The sequence below is a fragment of the Balearica regulorum genome, chromosome 4, assembly GCF_011004875.1.
Source record: "Balearica regulorum gibbericeps isolate bBalReg1 chromosome 4, bBalReg1.pri, whole genome shotgun sequence".
Lineage (NCBI taxonomy): Eukaryota > Metazoa > Chordata > Aves > Gruiformes > Gruidae > Balearica > Balearica regulorum.
In genome coordinates this window covers 46,989,802-47,012,259 of record NC_046187.1, presented here as the reverse complement: position 1 = coordinate 47,012,259, position 22,458 = coordinate 46,989,802, and the positions used below count along the sequence as shown (strand labels likewise).

At 39.8% G+C, this 22,458-nt stretch overlaps 1 protein-coding gene across 10 annotated transcripts in view; it reads left to right on the top strand.

Annotated features, from left to right (window-relative positions):
• The window catches only part of SORBS2 (sorbin and SH3 domain containing 2), a 107,005-nt gene extending 101,471 nt beyond the window's left edge, over positions 1-5,534 (top strand). For 9 of the 10 annotated variants that reach the window (XM_075751992.1, XM_075751997.1, XM_010302804.2 and 6 more), the window contains 2 exons: positions 2,634-2,740; positions 3,504-5,534. In XM_075751992.1, the coding sequence (XP_075608107.1) occupies positions 2,634-2,740; positions 3,504-3,565 (169 nt within the window). In that variant the 3' untranslated portion in view covers positions 3,566-5,534. The remainder of the gene's footprint in view (positions 1-2,633; positions 2,741-3,503) is intronic. The other variant, XM_075751998.1, reaches the window with a different exon arrangement.
• Positions 5,535-22,458: the final 16,924 nt, after the last annotated feature.

Below are 22,458 nucleotides of genomic sequence, written 5' to 3'. Positions count from 1 at the left end.
AAATGGCAAGAGATAAGAGACAAAAAGTTACCAAATAACTCTACCACAGGTAATATATAATGCAAACTGGACATTTTGGTTTCAATCTCACTAGACCCATTTTTCTCAATCTCCTGTTGGTTTTGTTGAGCACACTGAAGCACCTAACTCTGTTTTGTAAGCAATTATCTAATTAATTTTGTTCAATATAATTTAAGTAGTTCATGACTAAAGTCATTTATTCCTAAAATTAATTCATTCCTAAAATTAAAAATACAAATATATTTAAATTGCCAACCAACCATTCTTTGTCTTCAATGTATATTCTGTTAGTGTTGTAAATGGTGGTAGAGTTTTCATATTTAAGAAATTCCTAGATTAGCAAAGAGAGAATGAGTACAGAGGAGTTATTAAAAAGGATTATCTCGAAATGACTAAAATTAGATTTCTAAAGTACAAAGAGTGCTAATTGGAAAGTTCTTGTTAGTGTATTTGAGTGAGTAATTGGCTTGAATCCTGTTCATGACACATGACATCTGCAACTCCTGTAGCTTTGGAAGCAGCATTTAATCAGTTTTGGAATATCATCATAGCTCTGCTTTCCTGGAATAGCAATAAGCATGACAGAAAATGTTATTGCCATTTAATTTTTTTGCACAGATTGTTCTTACTCCTGCTACACAAATTACCAGAGGTAATTGCTTAAATAACCAGTCCCATTCCATTTTGTTAGTACAATTAAAATACAAAATTAGGCTTTTCAGATTTGGGGAGATAACTGCCAGTCACAAGAAATTAAGTTGAAATACTTTTTTTCGTGGAACAGTGTCTTTTTTTTTTTTTCCTCCTCTAAACCAGCAATATGAAAAATGTCTGTTTTATTCAATGAGACCATCATTAGCCTAAAAGCATAGCACCAGTCTGTATATAAGATTTTCAAATGGGACTTTCAGGAGCAGGAATTTTTTACTGAAATAAACATCTCATTTAAGCCATGGAAACTTGGCCTGAATCATACAGAGCTAATGGAAATATTTAGTACCAACACATCAAAGGGGGAGTTATTTTGTTTTTATTGGGGAAAGTGTAATGGCATTAAGGTTTTAAAGTCAGTGAACTGTTGTTAAGAGGAAAAAATGGACATGATTATGTTTTGCTTCAACATTTTGAAATTAAAACTATTTCATTTGTACAATTTCTGCAGTTGTACCCTGCTCCTTTACACGCAGTCAGTCATAGCTGGGGCACAGATGATTAGAAAAAAAAGATTCTGACCGCAGGACTCATGGGCTTTTGCAGCAATCTTCTGGTGGGCTGTCAGCCCAAGCACCTGCAGTTCCCCCATTAAGAGTTTATTACCATTGTTTTAATTCCAGGAAACTCAATTAAAAGCTGACAAGGAATGAAGGATAATAAATTTAGTAATGTCATATCTCTTTCTATTTATCCACCTCAGATCCTTCAATCTGCAGCCCCTGTTGGGGGTGGAGGTACAAGTCAGTGTCTGAATACTGTTTGAGTTTCCATCCTTATGTCCCCTGATTTGATTCAAGCCTCTCCCTCACACTCAGAGATATTTCTGGTTTATATACATAAAATAATTAGGGAGACCTAGTTGTGGCCTTCCAATACCTAAAAGGGGCCTACAGAAAAGATGGGGAGGGACTGTTTATCAGGGAGTGTAGTGACAGGACAAGGGGTAATGGGTTTAAGCTGAAGGAGGGTCGATTTAGATTAGACATAAGGAAGAAATTCTTTACTGTTAGAGTGGTGAGGCACTGGCACAGGTTGCCCAGAGAAGCTGTGGATGCCCCCTCCCTGGAAGTGTTCAAGGCCAGGCTGGATGGGGCTTTGGGCAACCTGGTCTAGTGGAGGGTGTCCCTGCCCATGGCAGGGGGCTTGGAACTAGGTGATCTTTAAGGTCCCTTCCAACCCAAACCATTCTATGATAAAAATCAGGGGTCATTTTAACCAGGGAAGGTGTTATTGCTGCATGTTTTCAAATAGCAATTCCTCCACACCTTCTCCACAGAGGCAGGCACCTCTTTTGCATGCAGAACTCCTGTTGTGCCAAGTTAGGAGCCCAGGGAGGGGGACGTCTCCAGTGACGGTGGAGGGTGATGTGAGCTGCTCTCCTGGGCTCCCTCCTCTGCTGACTACAGGCAGCCTCTGCCAGGCACCTTGCTTTTGCCAGGTGCCCTGTGCTCTGTGCTAAGTTCAGTTCTCCAGAGCTCAGAGGCAGAGCCACAGTTCTAGGTGCAGATCACGGGGGGCTAAGGGGCTAGCGCATCTGTAGACTCCCCTCTAGAAGTCCTCTGTTTTAGTAATTCAACTGTAAAATAATGCTTAAAAAAAAAAAGCGCCTAGAATTCTGCATTCAAAGCAACTGATTAAATAAACTGGTTGAGGAGCCATCAAGCTTGCCTTGAGTTACTGGTCTTTAGTGTCTGATGAGTTACCCTTCCAATAAAGTTTTCATTATTTACTGTTAATATATTCCTAGCCCTGAAGTCCATTAGGCAAAATAAACCCTTTTCCCCTATATTTGCAAGAAGTGTTACTTATTAGTTAATGTTTAAAACAGCTCCTTTACTTCAGCAAAGGTGGAAAGAACTCCTACTTCTTTTTAAAATGCATCATTTGTCCTATTTAAGGTTTCAGGCTCTATATAACTATACTCCTAGGAATGAAGATGAATTGGAGCTCAGAGAGGGAGATGTCATTGATGTGATGGAAAAATGTGATGATGGATGGTTTGTGGGTATGTTTTAATTCAGTTGCTTTTTCTTTTCTGGTTTTTGGTTTTGGTTTTTTTTTTTTTCCCTTGACCTCTTTGCTTGGTGTCTTTTAAAAAAATTAATTTTTTTGTATTCAGTGTAATAAACCTGAACCTGGCTTTATCAGGAGAATTCCCAACCAAAATCCACTGAAATTAGTGGGCAATTTTTCACTTGTGTCTTTTGGAATTGATGAACACAAATTGACATGTGCCTCCAGTTTGTTATACAGCACTGTTGTCATTCTCATGTGACACAAAATGGACTATGCATTATTGCTCTCTTCATAAAGACCAGGTAATGTAAAACTTACATTAATACATCTACAGAACTGACTGCTTGTGAGAATCAAGAATTACTGAACAGAGATGTCATAACTAGGCCTATATAAGGTGACCTAATCATTCCATAGCATTGTTAGCACACAGTGGCTAACAATCATCTAACTAGTCCTCAGCATTTAAAAAAAAATCAAGTTATTTAAATAGACTTGATGATGTTGAAATTAAATTATTTTTATGTACTGAATCAAAATTTTAGCACAGCTTTTAATCTGGCCTAACAATTTAATCAAATATGCCTCTTAATTTGCTTTTTCCTTCCTGCAGTTACAATTGAAATTCAAATGTTATAAGTATTGTAGATATTTCTGTTTGTGTGATATTGAACATGCAGACATGAAGGCCATGCTTACATAGTGATTTCCTGTTGTTATTCCCATCTTTCATCTATTGCTTCTAATTTCAGGAACCTCAAGAAGAACCAAATTCTTTGGTACTTTCCCTGGAAACTATGTCAAGAGGCTGTGAATTTTTTTTCCTACTTATTTATGCTGCATCTCTGCAACACATCTGCATAAAGCTGCTAGAAAACATGTTACACTGGCCTTCTGTTTTCTTGCTTGCAGTCTCGAATAGAGGCCATCTAGTTCATCCTCATCCCATCTCACCAGCCAAACCGTTCCAGCAGTATTACAGCAACAACCACGGTGTGAATAACTAAGCTTTTCTGAAACAAGAGGAAACATTTCAACATTTAAAGGCTCCCTGCTTTAAAGTCTTTTTGTTTGAAAGGCAATAGGAAAAACCTGATGACAGGTACACAGATGAATTGCCATGGGGAGGGTGGGGAGAAACTGCTCTTGGTTTGGACGTTTGCGGTACTGTCATGAAGTCTGATGGGATTTTTTCCAGCATGCTGTAATACAGGGGGAAGTTGCTGTTTACTCCTTTTTAAAAAATGGTTTGAGTTTCCACATTCTTACTAGCTTGGCAGCATTTGTTGCTTTCACTTTGCCGTATCACAGGTTTGCCTATTGTACTGGTTTACAATGTATGACAAATTATAATATAGATATTTTGCCTGCACTTGTATGTTGTAATATATGCACAGTGATTGTAAAATCTCAAGCAAGCATAGTGAAAAAATGGAAGAACTGCAAGTGTTCTGAATGGGTGCAATGGTATTGGCTAAACCTTTTTTTTCCTTTTTCCCTAATAAAGCTGTAGTTTTTTCTGTTAAAAGGTAAGAAGTGCAAGAGGCATAAAACCTCAGGAAAGCAGATGTAAGGAAGAGACAGATAATGATGTAAGCATAGACAATAATAACCTGCTACTGCTGTCTGACATTAAATGGTTGTAATCAAAATGTTGTAATAGTAAGCAACATGAAATTTGAGAGGTTAGTGTTTTTACGTATCACAGGAATTTTAAAAACCAGGAAGTAAACAGTGTTAGTGCAAAGGGTTGTTGGTTGGGTTGGGTTTTTTTTTCCTCTAACATAGCCACCTGAAAAATATTCACAAGTATCATGTACTGATTTACTTCACACTCTCTATATATGCGTGTATGTTAACGAAACCCAAGTTACACATTCTTTTTAGGAATTTTGTACAGGAAAAAAAAAAGTCACAAGTATTAAACTAGATACATGTTGGGGGAGGGCGGGAGGGGGGCAGTTCCTGAATGAAACAAGTATTTCAAAACATACATTTTCCATAAGCAAAGGTAAGCATAAATAGCAAATGAAATTAAGGCACAGGATGATAATGACTATGGCTTTATAAAAATAAAAATCCAGATTTGGTTTCTTCAGCACCTTATAGATGGCAAAAGCTTTTAGTGCATTTCTCATGGGTAAAGGATTGAAATTATCAAAATGTATGTAGTCTCTGTAGCATTTTGTACATATGTTTGCTTTTTTGTACAGAGCCATTTGATTGTTGATTTTAAAACAAAAATTAAGTTCCTTATTTGATCTTTGCCCTCTTTACATACAGAACATTTCAATGCATTTTTCTTTTCTTGCTCTATTTACCATAAGCACATCTGGATAGTGCAATTCTGTAAGATAGCATTTTATGCAAAATTTTATTAATTAAAATATGGTTTACCAGCCAAATCAAAATGTACATATGTCTTTATTACTGAGAAATGTCATTAAGACAAAGGTAAAGAAACATCTTTGTGCAGCATACCTTTATTATTGCAGATTTCATGGCAAAAGCTTTATATTCAAAGGCTTTCAATTTTGAACTAGATCTGCATGCAGCTTTGCTGTGAGATTAATACCTATCTTTGATGCCATTTATGATTGAAGACTTAAATATCTGTTGCCTGTGATATTTAAAAAGTACTGTTTCTACTCTGTAACTGATTTTAGAAGATTACAGGTTTTTCATACCTGGCTTTCAGGTAACTGGCTTTGAATTCCTACAAGCAAAAGGTCTCTGTGGTTTTTTTCTTGAATAGACTTCTAATAAATTTTGCTTGGAGTACACAACTGTTTCCTCCATCATTTCTCAAAATACAGGTAACATTACTTGTTGCAAAGTGCTTAACTCCTCAAGATTATATGCCTTGTACAGAGATGGGGGGTTTTTTTCCCCACCACCAAGCCTACACTGGTTGTATATGTGGGCAACTGGCATTGCCCACCCAGCTCTCAGTTGGTCCACTTCAGTATCATCCCTAAAACACTTGAATGCAAAAGCAATGTTACAGACTTTCTCCATTGACTGTGTTAATTTGACATAATTTCTGTCTTGCCAGAGCCACCCTTCACTCCAGAAGCACAAGGGTAAAACACACAATGGTAAACCCTTTATACCTGGCAGAAGTTCCAATACCCTAAACCTTCAAGAAAAGCAAAACAAGAACTCCTCTGTAAAGTGACAGATAGAAGCAAGATTTAAGGAATCTTTTGGGGGGGGCGGAATCTTACACTAGGGACTTTGCCTGCCAAACTGAATTAACCCATACTAATGTCTCTGTCTGGCAAGGAACAGCTGTTCAAACAAAAACAAAACCTGCAACAAGAAGCAAACTCAGGAAGCAGCTGCCTTCCCCCCCACCCCCAAACTCTCCTCCAGGCTGGTAACACAGTTGCTTCTAGTGCCAGCGTAGCTCTTTGGTCCCACTTCCCCAAGCCACTCTGACTGCATTGCTGGGCTGCCTCCTCCCAAACGCTGTGCATACTGTACTTCCACCACTGAAGAATGCAGCACAACAGCAACCTGCATTTGGCCAGGAATAACCTATTTCTTCAAGTCTGATTCATGCTCAGTTTTGTCTTTACAATAGCTAGGCTGGAAAATGCAAAACCATCGACACCTCTAAATAAACACATGAGTACATAGCTTAACCTTCCTGTAGACAAAATTAACACTTTTCAGGCCAGGGACTGCTGTTAAAACTCCAGCAGATAAACTCCTCTGTCAGTATAAGCACTGTCAGTGCTGAGAGTGCTTCCAATTTGGACAAAGCCTAATTTAGGCAGTGCTTTTATCACCAATATAAACGTGCCCTTCTAGTGCTAAGCTGGCTTAAACCCACCTCCAGTGTCTCTTCTTACAGCCCTCTAGCCAAATACTGGACTATACAAATGTCTGGTTTGTCCTTTGTTTGCTGGGTGACCCAGTGTGGCATCACGGGCATCACTGAACCACTGCTTTGGACCACATACCTGTAAAAAGTACGAAGTACTGGGTTTTAGTAGTCTTTTCCTATAAAAGCTAGCCTAATAACATCAACTGATTGCTGTAGTCTCACTAATTTAAAAAAAAAAAAAAAAAAACACATACCACCACACAACAACAAACCTGGATGGTTAAGAGTCTGAGTAGTTAAGGGGTGAAATAGCATCCTTTGCTAATTGCAAAGAGGATTGAAAAAAAAAGAGATCATTGTAATAAGGATAGCAAGTTATTGACACTTGGGAAAAAAACAAAGTGTTTTAGTCAAAAAAAAAAAAAGGTAGAGAAATATTAAAGTTATACCCAGGTAAACCAAATACATTCAAATTGGCTGAAGTCCCACCTATAGCATTGAAGGAATAGACTGAAGGACTTTTTTGAGCTTTCTTGTATACTCCCTATAAATTCATGAAGGAGACCTCACAGGCCTACGCAGAGCTTTGACCTTAAGGCCAGGAGGAAAAGATAGCTGGGGAATTAGAGGGCAGCCAGTTTAACATCTAGGAAGAATCCAGAACAAATCAATTAAGAGCCTCAAATATTCACAGGTTTTTCTAGAAAATTACGTATCAAACCAATTTCCTTTTATCTTGTCATGATATGTAGTGTACATCATGATTTCTATTAGGATTTTCTTTTAATGCTATGATACAGCAGCTGCCTTAGTAGACTAAGAAGTGTCTACATGAGTCCATATGAAATCAAGTTCATTGCAGAGTTGTGATAACATTATGGATAAAAAGATTATGTAACCAAAGTGTCCCTAAAACCCCAATAGATTCCACTGCCTACACTGCAGCTGCCATACGTTTGCTGTTGAGGCAAAGGCCTCTCAAAACAAGAAAACCCACAGACCACCAATAAGCCAGGGAGACCGATGCAGGAGCAGTTCAGGGTAATGATCTATATCCCAAACTAAGTGAAGGGTCACCCCAGCAGGTTTAACATTCCGTCACCTGTGCCAAAGCAAAGCACGTTGTCATTCTGCAATGCCTGCTATTTACTAGTTGCCTTTTAAATGCTGATGTACGGACCCAGACAAGAACACGAGGTGCTCCCTGTGCATTTGAAAAAGCAGTGCAATAGCCAATGGGAGGCTTAGAAACATGAAGTCAGTAGTTCTAGAAGGACCTTAGGTCACTGCTAAGTATATTCCCTTATGGCATTTATAGTTACATGGTGAAACCCTGCCTTTGCTCCAGTTAAGAGCAAACTCCATTGAAGTCAACAGATCCCACGGTGCTGGTAATACAGTTTCTATGTTAGCTTGAAAAGAAAATCACCCAAGAGAAGCACTGAAGTAACTGAATGTCCAGTTTGGCTTGGTGTTACTATATTGAAACACATGAGTGCGGGCAGAGACCAGAAACCACTCCTTCGACTGCAGCACAGCAGGTAGTTCCCTGCCCTAGTACCTACCAGCAAGTTAAGTTAAAGTCAAGTCATATGTGAATCCAAAGTTGCCAAAGCATATTGAAAGGGCCAATAGTTCAATTTCTGAACATGTTTATACAGGAGAACCCCTTGTTACATCCAGCAAGTATCAGACTGACACCTGAATCCACCCATTTTACAGAGCAGGGGACTTGCCAGACAACATGTACAAATCAGTACCTTGGCCAGGCACAGTAAGCAGGGAAGATGAGTTTAATAAGGCTTTCTTCTGCAACTCTACAGGTAATCAAATCAACAGCATGCTATTTATTTGACTAGATTAAAAAAAAAAAAAACAAAACTTTTTTTACTTTTATCCTCCCCCCACTAGCCAGATATTTTTAGCTAAAACTTCGGAAATTAACTTTTATTCTCATCAATATAGTGAAGTCACATTCCTTTGAAAATTAAAAATATTCTTTATACATATATATCTCTCTCTAGGCAGAATATGGCAGAAATCCACTGAAAGGGAAATGAATAAATTACTTCCTAGTTGCACTACCCCAAGTCAGATACTATTTAGGCCAAAGTGATACTGGTGACATATAGGCTCTCATTCATGTATTTTGTGTCACCTCTGAAACAGAGTAACAGAAGTTTCTAGGTCAATATGCAGTGATGAAACCAGGGAAAAGCCTGAACAATCCTGCAGGTACAATTTTCAGTGTAAACCTGCTGGTTGGTTACACTGTGCACTGTAGTTCTTCAGCAGCTCTGCACCCAAAGCTCCCAGGTCCTGTTTCATTTTTTATCAATGTGAATCTCATACATAAAAAATTACAGAATTACGCCTTCTAGTATTTAACTTCTGTTTCTTCAAGAGTCATAGAGAAGGAGCAAGGATCTGTGTTAATGGACTATTTAATATTATGAGAAAGTAGAAAGCATTCTTACTAAAATAGCTCTATTGCCTATAATAACTATCCCATAGCAATTTTTCAAGCAGCCTTTGTATAGTGATGTCACATCTAAGTACAGATCTGGTACACAGAGGGTTCCGCTTCAGCAGAATGGCATTACATCACAAGTGACACCATAGGAAAGAGGAAGGGAAAAAAAAAAAAAAAGAAGAAAAAAAAGTGTTGACTGACAACCAGAAATGCGTTGCTAGGTTTATCCTCAGTACAGATATTCACATCTCAACAATTTATGTTTCTTGCTGCCAACACAAATAACAAACTTGGAAGCCATTATTTCATCACCCACATACATGCATAGCAAAGTAATCCTCTTACATTTTCCATCCATCAGAAAAATCAGTAAACCACTTTAAAAAATACCCCAAGAATAATGTAATTATTTATTTTTACCAGTGAAGAATTACCAGAGAGTTAAACACAGTGACTCTTGATACTACCCTCCAAAAAGGGAGATACACTTCTCTCTTACAGGCCGCTGCTGTTTCCCTTTGCAAGAGAGGGTCCTGTACTCATGTGAGCCCACTTCTGGTGCCTAGCCCTAGCTCCAACTGATTTGAAGAGTAGTTTGCCATTTAGGTATCTTAAAGGACCTGGTCCGTTAAGACTTTTTTGGCTGCCTTGTATTAAAATAAAATGGAGGCATTTTATTTCAAGACATTCTACAAGTGCCACTTAAGAACCAAGAAAATGGACTCTCACATTAAAATAATAATCAAATCTTCAGTTGTTTGCATCAAGATTTTTTTTCTCAACACAGGGTTGAGCACACAACTGAAACCAGCACTGCAGACGGGGAACACTGAAGAGATGGAACATGTCATTCTAAGTGGGTCATCACACTGCTTCTGTCACTGTGATTTGCTAGATAAACCCCGAGCATGCAACAACCCAACTCATGCTTCCCTGGGTTAACACTCCAAACTGTAACATGAAACATGTACAAATATTGGCTGGCTCAAGACCCGCTAAAGGCTTTTCTTACACTACCACTGATTCATCTGTTATAGATAGGGGTTTTTTTCCACATGTAACTGGAAATATTTGAACAGGTGAGAATCAGCCCCTCCCTCCCTAAACCATAAAAGAAAACGAATGTGTGCAGTATGCCTGAGGTAGTAGAGGGCAATACTTATATGCCACCAAAGAGATCTGGGACCTATTTATAGATTCACTACTTCTGCTCCTGCAGCAGACTCTGAGGTGCAAGGCACAAAGCAGCACTACACACAATCTGAAGCAGAAAGTATGAAAGCCATATGCCATAAAAACCACAGGGAAACATCTAAGACACACAAAAACCCCCTCTGCTAGCCACCAATCCATACCTATGTTCTGAAGCAAGCAGACTGCTATAGAGGAGTGCAAAATTTTTGTACCTACCATTCAAGTCAAAAGAAGAGTGATAAGAAAAAGAAATTGGCCCAAACCTATGTCAGGATCAGATAATAATTTCTGATCATCATAGTTTTAATTACAGAACTGCTGAGCTTTAAGCTGTTGCAGAAAACTGACTTTTCAGTAGCACACATCACTAATAAATGGTAGCATCCTGAAACTACTGCTTACTATCCAAGCCCTCTTCATTTTTTGCAACACACACTTCCTTTGTTTATCTATTTCATTGTGTGATCATAAACAGTGCAGGCTTCAAGACAGGAATCAGCCTTCTGCAGCTTATTCGTAGAGCCCTCATCCTAAGAGACCTTGGTCCTTTAAGGTCTTAACCATTGCTTTAATATGGGGGGGGGGGTGTTAGTCACTAGATTAAAATAAATTTTGTCACTTACTTATAGACATACATTCATTCACAGGCACATCCTGTACCTTAGATACAGAAATAACAGATCTTTCAGAAATATAGGTTGTTAGTCTACCAACTAAAAAAAAAAAAAAAAAAAAACCACAAAACAAACAAACACAAACCCAGAGAGGCAGGGCAATTACTGGTGGAGAAAGAGCAGTTTATTTGGGACATCGGAGGCAAATGAGACCGCAGAGAGCTGTTTCAAGCCTTGGAAACAGGACACTTAGCCTATTTCATGGAGCCAGCCTTGCCAGCCTTCTTCCTTTACCACATACACCCTGTGCTTCCATGAATGTTATCTCCCCAGGAAGCCTTAGAAAGGAAACTGTTCAAGTCAGACCAGGCTAGGAAGAGAAAGAGCGAGATCAGCGGGGGAAGATGCAAACTGCTATGGCAAGCTTGTCAGAAGTGAAGCCATTCCTGAAATTCTCCAGGTTCTATAGGCCTCTTCCTGCCTGCCCTGAAGGACAGCCTGTCCTACTTTTCCCTCCTGTCCTACCGCTCCTTCTCTTCCTGTCAGCCCCAGAGGCAAGAGTACTACTGAAGGAATGGCAGCCTGCCAAGGCAGTATGAAACATTTTACAACTGAAAAACACTGCAATTCCATTTTAACCTACTCAAGGTCTTGCACTCTGGCTCTTGCCTTACATTATCCAGACGTCTACCAAAAGCATTATCTGCGGCATCTTGATCATCATTACTGAAAATCCAGAACTTCCAAAGACGGAAGAGGTATCCTGCATCAGGCCATAAAATCTTGGCCAACAGCTCCCACAGCACATGACTGTCCTGACTTTAAACATCCTGACATTCCCTCACCTGAGGAGACTTTGGCAAGTCTCTTTTAAGCTCTGGGAAGTGCCAAACAGAAATTGCTAAAATGCAATGGACAAGCAAGAGAAAACCAACCTTCAGGGAGACTTTATTTTGCATTTCTGAATGGGGTTTTGGTTTTCAGGTATTTTGGTGCTTTTTTATTTTTGGAGGAGAGTGGTGGTAAGGATTGTAAGACAGCCAGTTTCTGGGTCTTTATTTTCAGAGAGGGTTTTTTTCAGGAGAGGCTTACTCACATTTCAAAGCACTAGCTGTATATACCATGATTTACCTGTCTTCACATTGCAAAGAGAGGATTATCCTTTGAAAAGCCGTGGAGGGATTACACGCAAATTCTGGCCTGGATTTCTACTAGAAAACTTCAAGTGCAAAAGTTCCCAGCTATGGTATGAATTATATTAACTCCCCCACGTGCTGGAGTACAGCAATATTGCATGTATGAATACCGGTTTTAAGACTGTGTATATAACATATCTGACAGTTTTCACATTGACCATTTCAGATCCAGTAATTACATGTCAATAAAACTGAGAAGTTTGTCCTAATTAAGTTTCTGCTGGTTTTGTCCCTGCTGCAGTTGTATTCTTTCTCATGATACAGCCAGCTTTTGCAAATGTTTTCTCAAACCTGTGCACTTCCTCCTACATCCACTGAACAAAAGTAAGCAAAAAAAGTCCAATCAGGGCAAGGTGTGAAATGCATTGTTATTTACTTCCATTCAGTATTTTCTTTTGCTGTTAAGAAACTAATTCATGGGCGTGGACAAGCTGACAGTGTCCTTTTAAAATACTTAAAGTATAAGCTAAATTTAAGCGTTACGCCTGAGTGACTACAGTGTGCGTCAGGACCCTAGGATCCAGCTTTGTGGCTAGCTGCATTCTGAAGCTGCTGATCTCTGGCTCAGGGCCCACCTTATACTTAAAACAGAATACCATATTTGTCTTTCAGCTGTTGCAGTTTGTCATAACCCAACAAACATGGCTAACTCTTCCATAGCAACTGCTGTTAAAATGCTAAACCCAAGCCACAACGTGAAAGAAAAATAGATATTGAATACAGCACTTTATGGAACGTAAGACAACTATTGTATATTAAAAGAAATTCCGATGCCTGCTTCTTAGAGAAAAATACTCAGAAGGTTTGGCACTTGGGCTACAAATAACTGTGGCTTCATATGTGATCTCATCATTTGTTTGTGTATGAAGTCTTATCTCTTGGGAGACCACAAAATAGATCAAGGTATTGATCTAAAAGTTTGGCATATGCTTTGGAGAAACCCTGGACTGCTCTGTATGCAGAAAAATCTGTGTATTCTTTCAGGCTTAGAGGCAGAATAAACTCCCCCCCCCCCTTATTTCTAAGCTTCCCAAATAGAGGTTTTGCATCAGTAGACTAATACAAAACAATTGTATGGGAAAACCTGTCAATTTTTGTGATACAGAAGAAGTCCCCACGCCTATACTCCAAGTCCTTATGGGTCTTCTATTGCCTACACACCTCCAAAACCTGCAGCAAGACCAAGGGAAACACCAGGCACACACTTTCAATAGCATTCACGCTGTTGGAGTACTGTTGTATATAAGCACTTTGCTCTGCTAAATCTGAAGAGCACTATTTTACAGATGAGGATAAAAAAATGGACTAGAAAGAACTACTTAGAATGAAAACTGGGAGAAACTTCAAAAGTCCCAGACAGGATGGGCAGCTTTGCCTCCTACCTTACTTCTGTCTTCCATAAACGTACTTTGTAGATTGTAGTAGCATCCCCAGACTTTTATTATCTGATATTTACAATGGAAGGCATTCTCAATAAGTCAAAAGTAGGATAATAATTTTAAAACTGTGGACAGAAAATTAAAAAAAAAAATGCTTTTAATGCATCTGGAGGAAGGCTAAAGCTTAGACCAGGTATAAAGTAGAAATCACAATGATACAAGCATGAGCATTGTCTTCTTTACCAAGAAATCACTGTTCTTTTCTTGACACTTCAGATCTTTTTCCAGATATAAACTTTCACTTACAAAAATAAACTAGAAGAAGGGAGAAAACATACACACACAGAAATGTTTCCATGGGGAGAGACATACCACTACACACAGGACCTTGAGCTGACAGTTTTACCAGTCCAAGAAGGACAAGCTTTCTCTTATCGTCTGGTAAGACTAGAAGAAACGTTAATATCTTCAGAAAGCTACTACCTCCTGCCTGAGAAGTTTCTCTCAAATTATACTATGGATCTGTTCTTAAAGTCTTGAACTTTGCAAAATTCTCTGAAATTTTTGTCACATCAAGTACTAATGAATAAAATCAGCTCCTTTTCCAGTGGCAGCATAGGCAATCACCACACAAACATTGCTTTTCCTGTAATTTACCTCTTATCTTGATTAAAGGGAAGAAGGCTAATTCTGCATGTCTTGCAGCCATTCCACATTAAAGACCACACTTTACAATTACAGCATATATTCCTATAAACTGACATAGCAGGGACATACCACAGCATTCTGTACCCGTTTTAGTCTCTGAACAGTGTGGATATGGTAATTCACATCCCATGACTGAGACTTGGATAGCAACAACAAAACACATGTCCAAAAAAGAAAAGATGCAGTGTCCAAGCAAGATGTACACAGCAGAAGCTGACTGGGCCACATCTGAAACAGAGTCAGCCAACAGCTTCTAACATACCCCACCTCTGAAGAGCAGATGTTACCTCCATCACGTCCACTGCCTGTTTCCCTGATCCTCATCACCTTACTTCCTCCAGAAGGACTGTCAGATAGCCTCTTCTCCTCTATGCATTGCCAATATTTGACTTGTATCATGTAACCCAGCACAAGAAAAGATGTCTGGTTAGCTACCACTGGCATACTAAAAGCACTCATACATTTATTTTGGCCTACGCAGACACAGGCACTCCTCCCATTTTCAGCCCACACATCAAGGAAAAGCTTTATACAGTGCTCTACAGCCTCTGCCCTCCCAGGATGTCTGGGGTGGAGAAACTACCCCAACTACTGCAAAGTGTCTCAGACAAACAGTAATAAAACCACCAAAAAGCACTACCATCCACTTTTACCAGGGCCTGCAGGCAAGGCAGCAACATTTGCTTGTTAGCAGTATACAGAGCAATAAGCTGTCAGGACACACATTCATGCCTGTTTATAGCCACTACCAAAGAAAAGCTCATTTGCAAGAATCACCACCAACCACTGAGAATAATCTAGTGGTAACATTCACATTTTACCCCTATAGGCTGGAAAGAACAGGAGGTAAGTCTCTGGATCCCACTTAATCTCTTCACTATCCCTTTAATAAATATGATAAGCTTTTCTCCAAAAAAAGACAAGGAGGTTAAATTTCCACGTAGCAAAAAAAGATTAAATGTTTGCTAAATGCATACAATCACAGATGAAATCAAGAAATAGGACTAATTACTGCAGAAATACAAAATAGACTTTGCTTTTATTAGAGGCAATGCTGGGTGTCTGAAGAGTTATGTTATGCCTATTGTAGATACATGTCATTACACACCTAATGAAGTATTTCAACTGTTTCCTGAATGCTGCTCTGTAATATGTATCACGAAAGAGATTTTGTAAATCTAACAATTTCTATGCATTATTTGTTCAGGTAATGTTGAATGGCAAGTACATCAGGCATTTGTTTAACAGCACTGTTTAAAAAAAAAATTATGTAAGCGTCAGTATGTTAATTTATGAAGGATACTGGACTTATCTGCTGGCCCAGAGCCTTGCTAACTTCCTTCCAACTTTACTCTTTTGGAATGAGCTTATTCAGTTTCCAGTGCCAAAATGGGTTTTAACTTTAAACCAAATAAGGCATCAGCTTACCAGATTTGGAGGTGACATTTGACTGTAGCTATTAAAGGGAACAAAACCACTGATGAGTGAGCGAGCTGAAAAGAAAAACTCCTTCCTCACAGTCAGCTTTAAGATTCTCCATCAGAACTTCTACAGGCTGTCAGAACAGAAGGGCAAACCCTTTTTCAACAGGAGCACACATCGTCTCAGAAAGCATTCAACTCTCATAAAAGTAATTAAGCATGAAGTTTGAGGAGTGCAGCAATTAAGCACAAAATTTGAGAAGTGCTTGGCAACTTTTTGGCTAGGAACCATAACTAAAATATGAACTGACATTACATCAGGCTCACAAAGAAACCAACAAGGGATAACAAATTCCTTCCTTAGTCACAACAATATCTAACCCCTGTAAAATAGGCAAACTCACACTAGAAATACTATGACAGAAGCAACACTTCAGGTAACCAATGCACTAATCAGAATCTTAGCAACACAGATGGAAAGTCAATACACACATATGTCTGCAAACAAATTACAGACATGAGTGTTCAAAATGAAGGTGAACAGTGCTTCAATGCCTTTATGTGACTTAAGCATCTCCATTCAAAATAGTCTTTAGATTTTCTTAAAACACCATTCGCTATTTCATATGTGCCAACTCCTCCTTTACATTTTTTGAAAACTAAAAGGAAAACAAGAAAAATCAATGCACAAATTTCAAATAAGAAAACTCAAAAGAAACAGGCACATCTGTAATTAGTGAAACAATTTAAAAAAAAAAATAGAAGATTCCAGTTTCTACTTTCAACTTGCTTAGAAACTTATGAAACAGTTCTGTAATGTACCATTTCACTAAAAAAAAAAAAAAAAAAAAAAAATTACTTTTCACTTATTTGCTTGTTGATTTAGACCAAGTCCTTAACATAGACTTATCCTTTTAAGGCTAAGATACCTACTCCCCGCTCGCTAAGTTGGAAGCTTCTTGGAGAAGGTGAGCAGGCTTAAGTCTTTAGTTTCTGCAGTATTTTCAGAACAAATTTATAACCCTTCAAAGATTAATGAGGGAAAAAAAAAAACCACAAGACAGGACATTCCTGGGTTCCTGAGCCTAGAGACAGAAAATTGAGGATGCTTATCAGTTGCAATTTGCTACTCAGAACATAAACAGCAGGGAAAAGTATCAGAGCTCTGAAAATTATAACCAAAAGTTTAAAATGAGAGGACAGTCAAGTAAAATCACTGTTTCAAAACAACCACAAAGCTGGGACAGGTGGGGAAGAGTTGTAGGAATGTCCATCTCCACCTCACATGTATTTCCAGCCTAGAAATTTCTAATGCCTGGGAGAGGGGTACCACCATACCAGAGCCTCACTCCTCCTCTCTTTGCCAGGTGCATGAGAAGAATACCAGAGCTGCTTGTCATACCAGCTAGGAAAAGGAAAGAGGATTTCTCCTTTGCCAGGAAAAACTAAGAGTACTGCTAATTTATCAGACATCCACTAACCAAAAGCTGATATGAAAAGTTCACCAGAATCCAAGTTATTAACCATTCCTGCTCCCTGACTGTGCAATTAGGAAAAACTTAAAACTGTACATAAAGAGTCATAGCTTATTGTTTTGGGAAATTGTTTTAAAATAAGTAGCATTTATTATAAGATTTCCCATATACCCATGTGTTTTGAAATAGAAAACAGGCTGTGCAGTAGGGAATACTCTGGCCTTTCACCTCTGGAGAGCCAGCTTAAGTACATACTGTTCCACATGTGCAAGTAATTTTAAAGCTCCCTTTAGCATCCTAGGCTGTTACTATCTAAACTTCACAAACAGTGGCCTAGTCCAGTATGGTTTATCATGACAGAGACTAAGCTCCGAAATAGGACAGGAGGTTTATGGCTTAAAGCGCACACTCTGAAGAGGCTTTTTTGCTTCTGCCTCTACCAGGGTTTATTCTAGTTCTGTAGCCTGCAACAGAGCACTCCATGAGTTTATAGAAGGGTGAATTAGTTTAAACATTTGCTACTTATAACTTATTTTTTCAACCCTGTGTCTGCCAAATTGTCAGGAAAACAACATTTCCTTCCATCAAGGCAGAGACATACTGGGAGAGAAAACAGGAAACTGACGTCCAAAAATATTCTGACACAAGTTAGGAAGTGTGCCTTCCACTAATGCCAGGGGAAAATGATGCCATGCTGTGGGCACAGCAGTTTAGTTGTCCAAAGCTCACGAGGTGACATAGTATGCAATGATGGATTTGTGCACTCTGATGCCTAATTTGTGCCCCCACCCCCCAGATCTCAAAAACTGGAGTGATATGAAGAAAGCTGACACAGCTTCCCCCCCCACCTCCAGTTCAGTAAAAAAGTGGTTGTACTCTTTCAGATTACATTGGGTAGAAAGATAGCTTTTGGCACAAACATCAAATTAAATACCAATCTAGAGCAAGAGCCTGCTTCAAGCATTACGGCTAGTCATACTACAAACCAAAATACTATATTCTGATTCTAAGGAAGCTACTTTATAGATAAATTCCTAGCACAGCCATTAAATTCAAAGGATATATATTTGCAGGTAAGAAAAGCTGTAACACCAATGATCTTATAGTACAACAAAACAAGAAATCTAATAAAAGTAATTTTTTCTTATATGGAAGCTTCAATAGCACAAGAAAACCCCAACTTAAATTGTCACAATGTTACATATTGTGTTGGTTTTGTGTGGCAAGGTTTTGGTAGCAGGGGGGCTACAGGGGTGGCTTCTGTGAGAAGCTGCTAGAAGCTTCCCCTGTGTCTGACAGAGCCAATGCCAGCCGGCTCCAAGACGGACCCGCCACTGGCCAAGGCCAAGCCAATCAGCGCCTCTGTGATAACATATTTAAGAAAGAGAAAAACAGTTTGAGAGCGCTTTTTCAGCCAGAGAGAGGAGTGAGAAGATGTAAGAACATCTGCAGACACCAAGGTCAGTGAAGAAGGAGGGGGAGGAGGTGCTCCAGGCGCCGGAGCAAGATTCCCCTGCAGCCCGTGGTGAGGACCATGGTGAAGCAGGCTGTCCCCCTGCAGCCCATGGAGGGAGGATGAGGGGGTGTAGCGATTCCACCTGCAGCCCGTGGAGGACCCCACGCCGGAGCAGGTGGAGACACCTGAAGGAGGCTGTGGCCCCGTGGGAAGCCCACGCTGGAGCAAGCTCCTGGCAGGACCTGTGGATCCGTGGAGAGAGGAGCCCACGCCAGAGCAGGTTTGCTGACAGGACTTGTGACCCCGTGGGGGACCCACGCTGGAGCAGTTTGCTCCCGAAGGTCTGCACCCCGTGGAGGAGACTCACGTTGGAGAAGGTCGTGAAGGACTGTCTCCCGTGAGAGGGACCCCACGCTGGAGCGGGGGAACAATGAGTCCTCCCCCTGAGGATGAAGAAGCGGCAGAAACACCGCGTGATGAACTGACCGTAACCCCCACTCCCCGTCCCCCTGTGCCGCTGGGGGGGGTGGAGGTTGAAGCCGGGAGTGAAGTTGGGCCCGGGAAGATGGGAGGGGTGGGGGGAGGTGTTTTTAAGATTTGGTTTTATTTCTCATTCCTCTACTCTGTTTTGCTTAGTAATAAATAAGATGAATTCCCTCTCTAAGTTCGGTCTGTTTTGCTCGTGATGATAATTAGAGAATGATCTCTCCCTGTCCTTATCTCGACCCGTAAGTTTTTTTTTCATTGTACTTTTTCTCCCCTGTCTAATGAAAGAGGGGAGTGATAGAGCGGCTCTGGTGGGCACCTGGCCCTCAGCCAGGGTCAACCCACCACACATATTTACAAAAATACATTTTCATAGCTAGAACTATTATGAAAGCTAAAATGATGAGTAGAGAAAGCTATAGCTGAGTATGTAATTTGAAATCTGTACTATCATTATCTTAGAAGACTCCTCTTACTCTGTTTCATATTGTTTCATTACAATGAATTTTTAATTTCAAGATTTGCTTATTTATAAGCTGCTCAGTATGTCAAGCCTGTCCTAGGACACTATTCTTACATGTAAGATGCCTTAAAGTCAACCAGAAGAAAAGAAAATAGCCTTTACTTCACTGACAGGAATATATATTTATTAAGTGGATAAAAGGCTCTAGCTTCAATCCAGCTCAGCTGGTCATTTTGGTCTAGTATGAAAAAACCAAAGGGCTTTAGGGAGATAGAAAAAAATGTACACATAAAGTACACTCTGTAAACAAGTGAAAGAATTTCTTAAAAGCAGTCACTGAAAAGAAACTAGGAAACAGCCTTATGTCACAATTATTAATTCAGTATTACCTTTGACTTTTTTTTTTTGAGAATTGGGGGGGGGGGAAGAGTGACTTAAAGCTCAACCTGTGATATATCAATAAAACAGGATCTAGCAACTGCTGTCCAGAACAACAGCACCTTGGAGAGCAAGTCACCCTTCCAGTAAACCAGACAGAAAGAAATGTTTGATCCAGGGCTCAGTTACATATAAGCATATGACTTCCACTGAAAGTAACAGCAATCACCTGCATAGAAATAGGTTAAGCCTGCCCTCCCCCTACATGTAGCTAACAAGATTAGAAGGGACCTATGAGCAGATCTCAATAGAGACGTGAACAAACTTTAAAAAAAAAAAACAACCAAAACCCACACACACACACACCCCCCCCCAAAGTGCAATACTAAGATATAAACTTACTAATAGGAATTTGGAAGAAATCTCCCAAGTGAACAAGTTATAATACAAGTATCTAATTTTTGATACTGGAAACTCCGAGTCCGATCCTGGGTTTGATACAGAAATTCTTATATTTTTGAATCCTCTCCTATTGAAGAGTGAAGGATTCACTATTTGAGTTTGCCAGTACTCAGTGAAAAAGAAAATGCAAACTGCACATGAAGAAACAAACCACCACACCCCAAAAAACCCCAACCAAACACCACCAAAACTCTGGATATCTTACTGAGGACTTTACAGAGACATTAGCAACAGACACAGCTAAGGACATTTAATAAGTCAGAGTAAGATGTGGAAGTCAATTTTATATTGAAATCTACAGATAAACGTATTACTCATACCAGAAATTGTATGAATGGTATGAACCTGCATTTTATTCTTCCATCTCACTGCTCTTTCTTGTCCATCAGAGACTCTTCTAAGCAGGCTACAGCTAGCAAGAAAGGAAAGTTCACAGAATGAACAAAAGAGGGTGTCCTGGTTTTGGCTAGCATAGAGTTAATTTTCTTCATAGTAGCTGGTATGGGGCTGTGCTTTGGATTTGTGCTGAAAACAGTGTTGATAACACAAGGATGTTTCAGTTATTGTCAAGCAGTGCCTACACAGAGCCAAGGCCTTTGCTGCTCCTTACACCACCCCACCAGCAAGTAGGCTGGGGGTGCACAAGGAGTTGGGAGGGTACACAGCTGGGACAGCTGACCCCAACTGACCAAAGGGATATTCCATACCATATGACATCATGCTCAGCATATAAACTGGAGGAAGGAAAAGGAAGAGGAGGATGTTCAGAGTGATGGCGTTTGTCTTCTCAAGTACCTGTTACACATGATGGAGCCCTGCTTTCCTGGGGATGGCCAAACACCTGCCTGCTGATGGGAAGCGGTGAATGAATTCCTTGTCTTGCTTTGCTTGCGTAGCTTTTGCTTTACCTATTAAACTGTCTTTATCTCAACCCACAAGTTTTCTCACTTTTACCCTTCTAATTCTCTCCCCCATCCCATTGCGGGGTGGGGGGGAAGTGAGTGAGCATCTGCGTGGGGCTTAGTTGCCAGCTGGGGTTAAACCATAACAGTGGTTAAATCCTCTGCCATAAGGAACAAAAAAACCTCACAACCCCCCCAAAAAACCCAAACCAAAAAAACCCCACTCAAACCCCCCAAGAAAACCAAAACAACAACGAAGTGCACAAAACACCACCAGCAAAACCACAAAACACACAAGAACACCAGCCAGAAACTTTCCTCAAAGGTAGAAATATTATGTGTACTGTTATTATACCTAAACATATACCTTCATCAGTCTTTATTCTTTCCAAGCTCTCACTGACTTGCTGTTGACTCATTGGGGCGGCAGGGTGAAGGAAATAACCACGACGTTGCCTGATGAGAGCTGTAGATACTGTCCTAGAACAGGCCAAATTTTGGGCAAAGAGATACTTAAAGAACATTACCCACACACATGTTAACTTCACTAATACCATAAATAAAGAGAAATAAGTGAGTGAACACGTACACCATTGCTGAAAAATTCTTCCTATCTTTTTGAACAAAATATAAGGGATAAGCATAAAGCTGATCAAGCTGATGCAAGAAAACCAAAAGGAACACAAAGTATTTATTCAGTAACACCACCAACAGAAGGTATCTGCAACTACCTTAAAATAGCTAAGATTTCTACAAAAAGAAGAAATACCATCAACTAATACTGCATTCTCTTCCTCAGTATGAGAAATATGCATGACATCAGTCCAGATTTTTCAAGCCATTAGAGTTGGTGCATGCCATGGTCTCAAGTGACTGTAGCCAAAAAAACTCAGCTGAAGGGCCAGAAGGACTTTTTAGTGTAATAAACTATTACATTACAAATAAGACAAGATATAAAACAAGAGTTTGAGACATAAATCTCCTTATCAATATTTCTGTTTACATGAAATAGAATCACGTGCAAAGTCAGAGCAGTGCGTTGCAGAGTTGAAACAAGCACCAGCAATGTAATCAGCATGATATCAAATGAGCAACAGGGTTGCTTTAAGAAACCAGAACAACACTGCATCCCAAGGCTTACTGATTGTCGGGCTGAGGGGGATGCCAAAGCAGCAGATAAAGCTGATGTATTTGTTGTGAACTTTCCAGCATTCAGGCTTTATTTGTCTGAGTTTGATACTCCCCTCTGTGGGTGGAGAAGCCGAGGC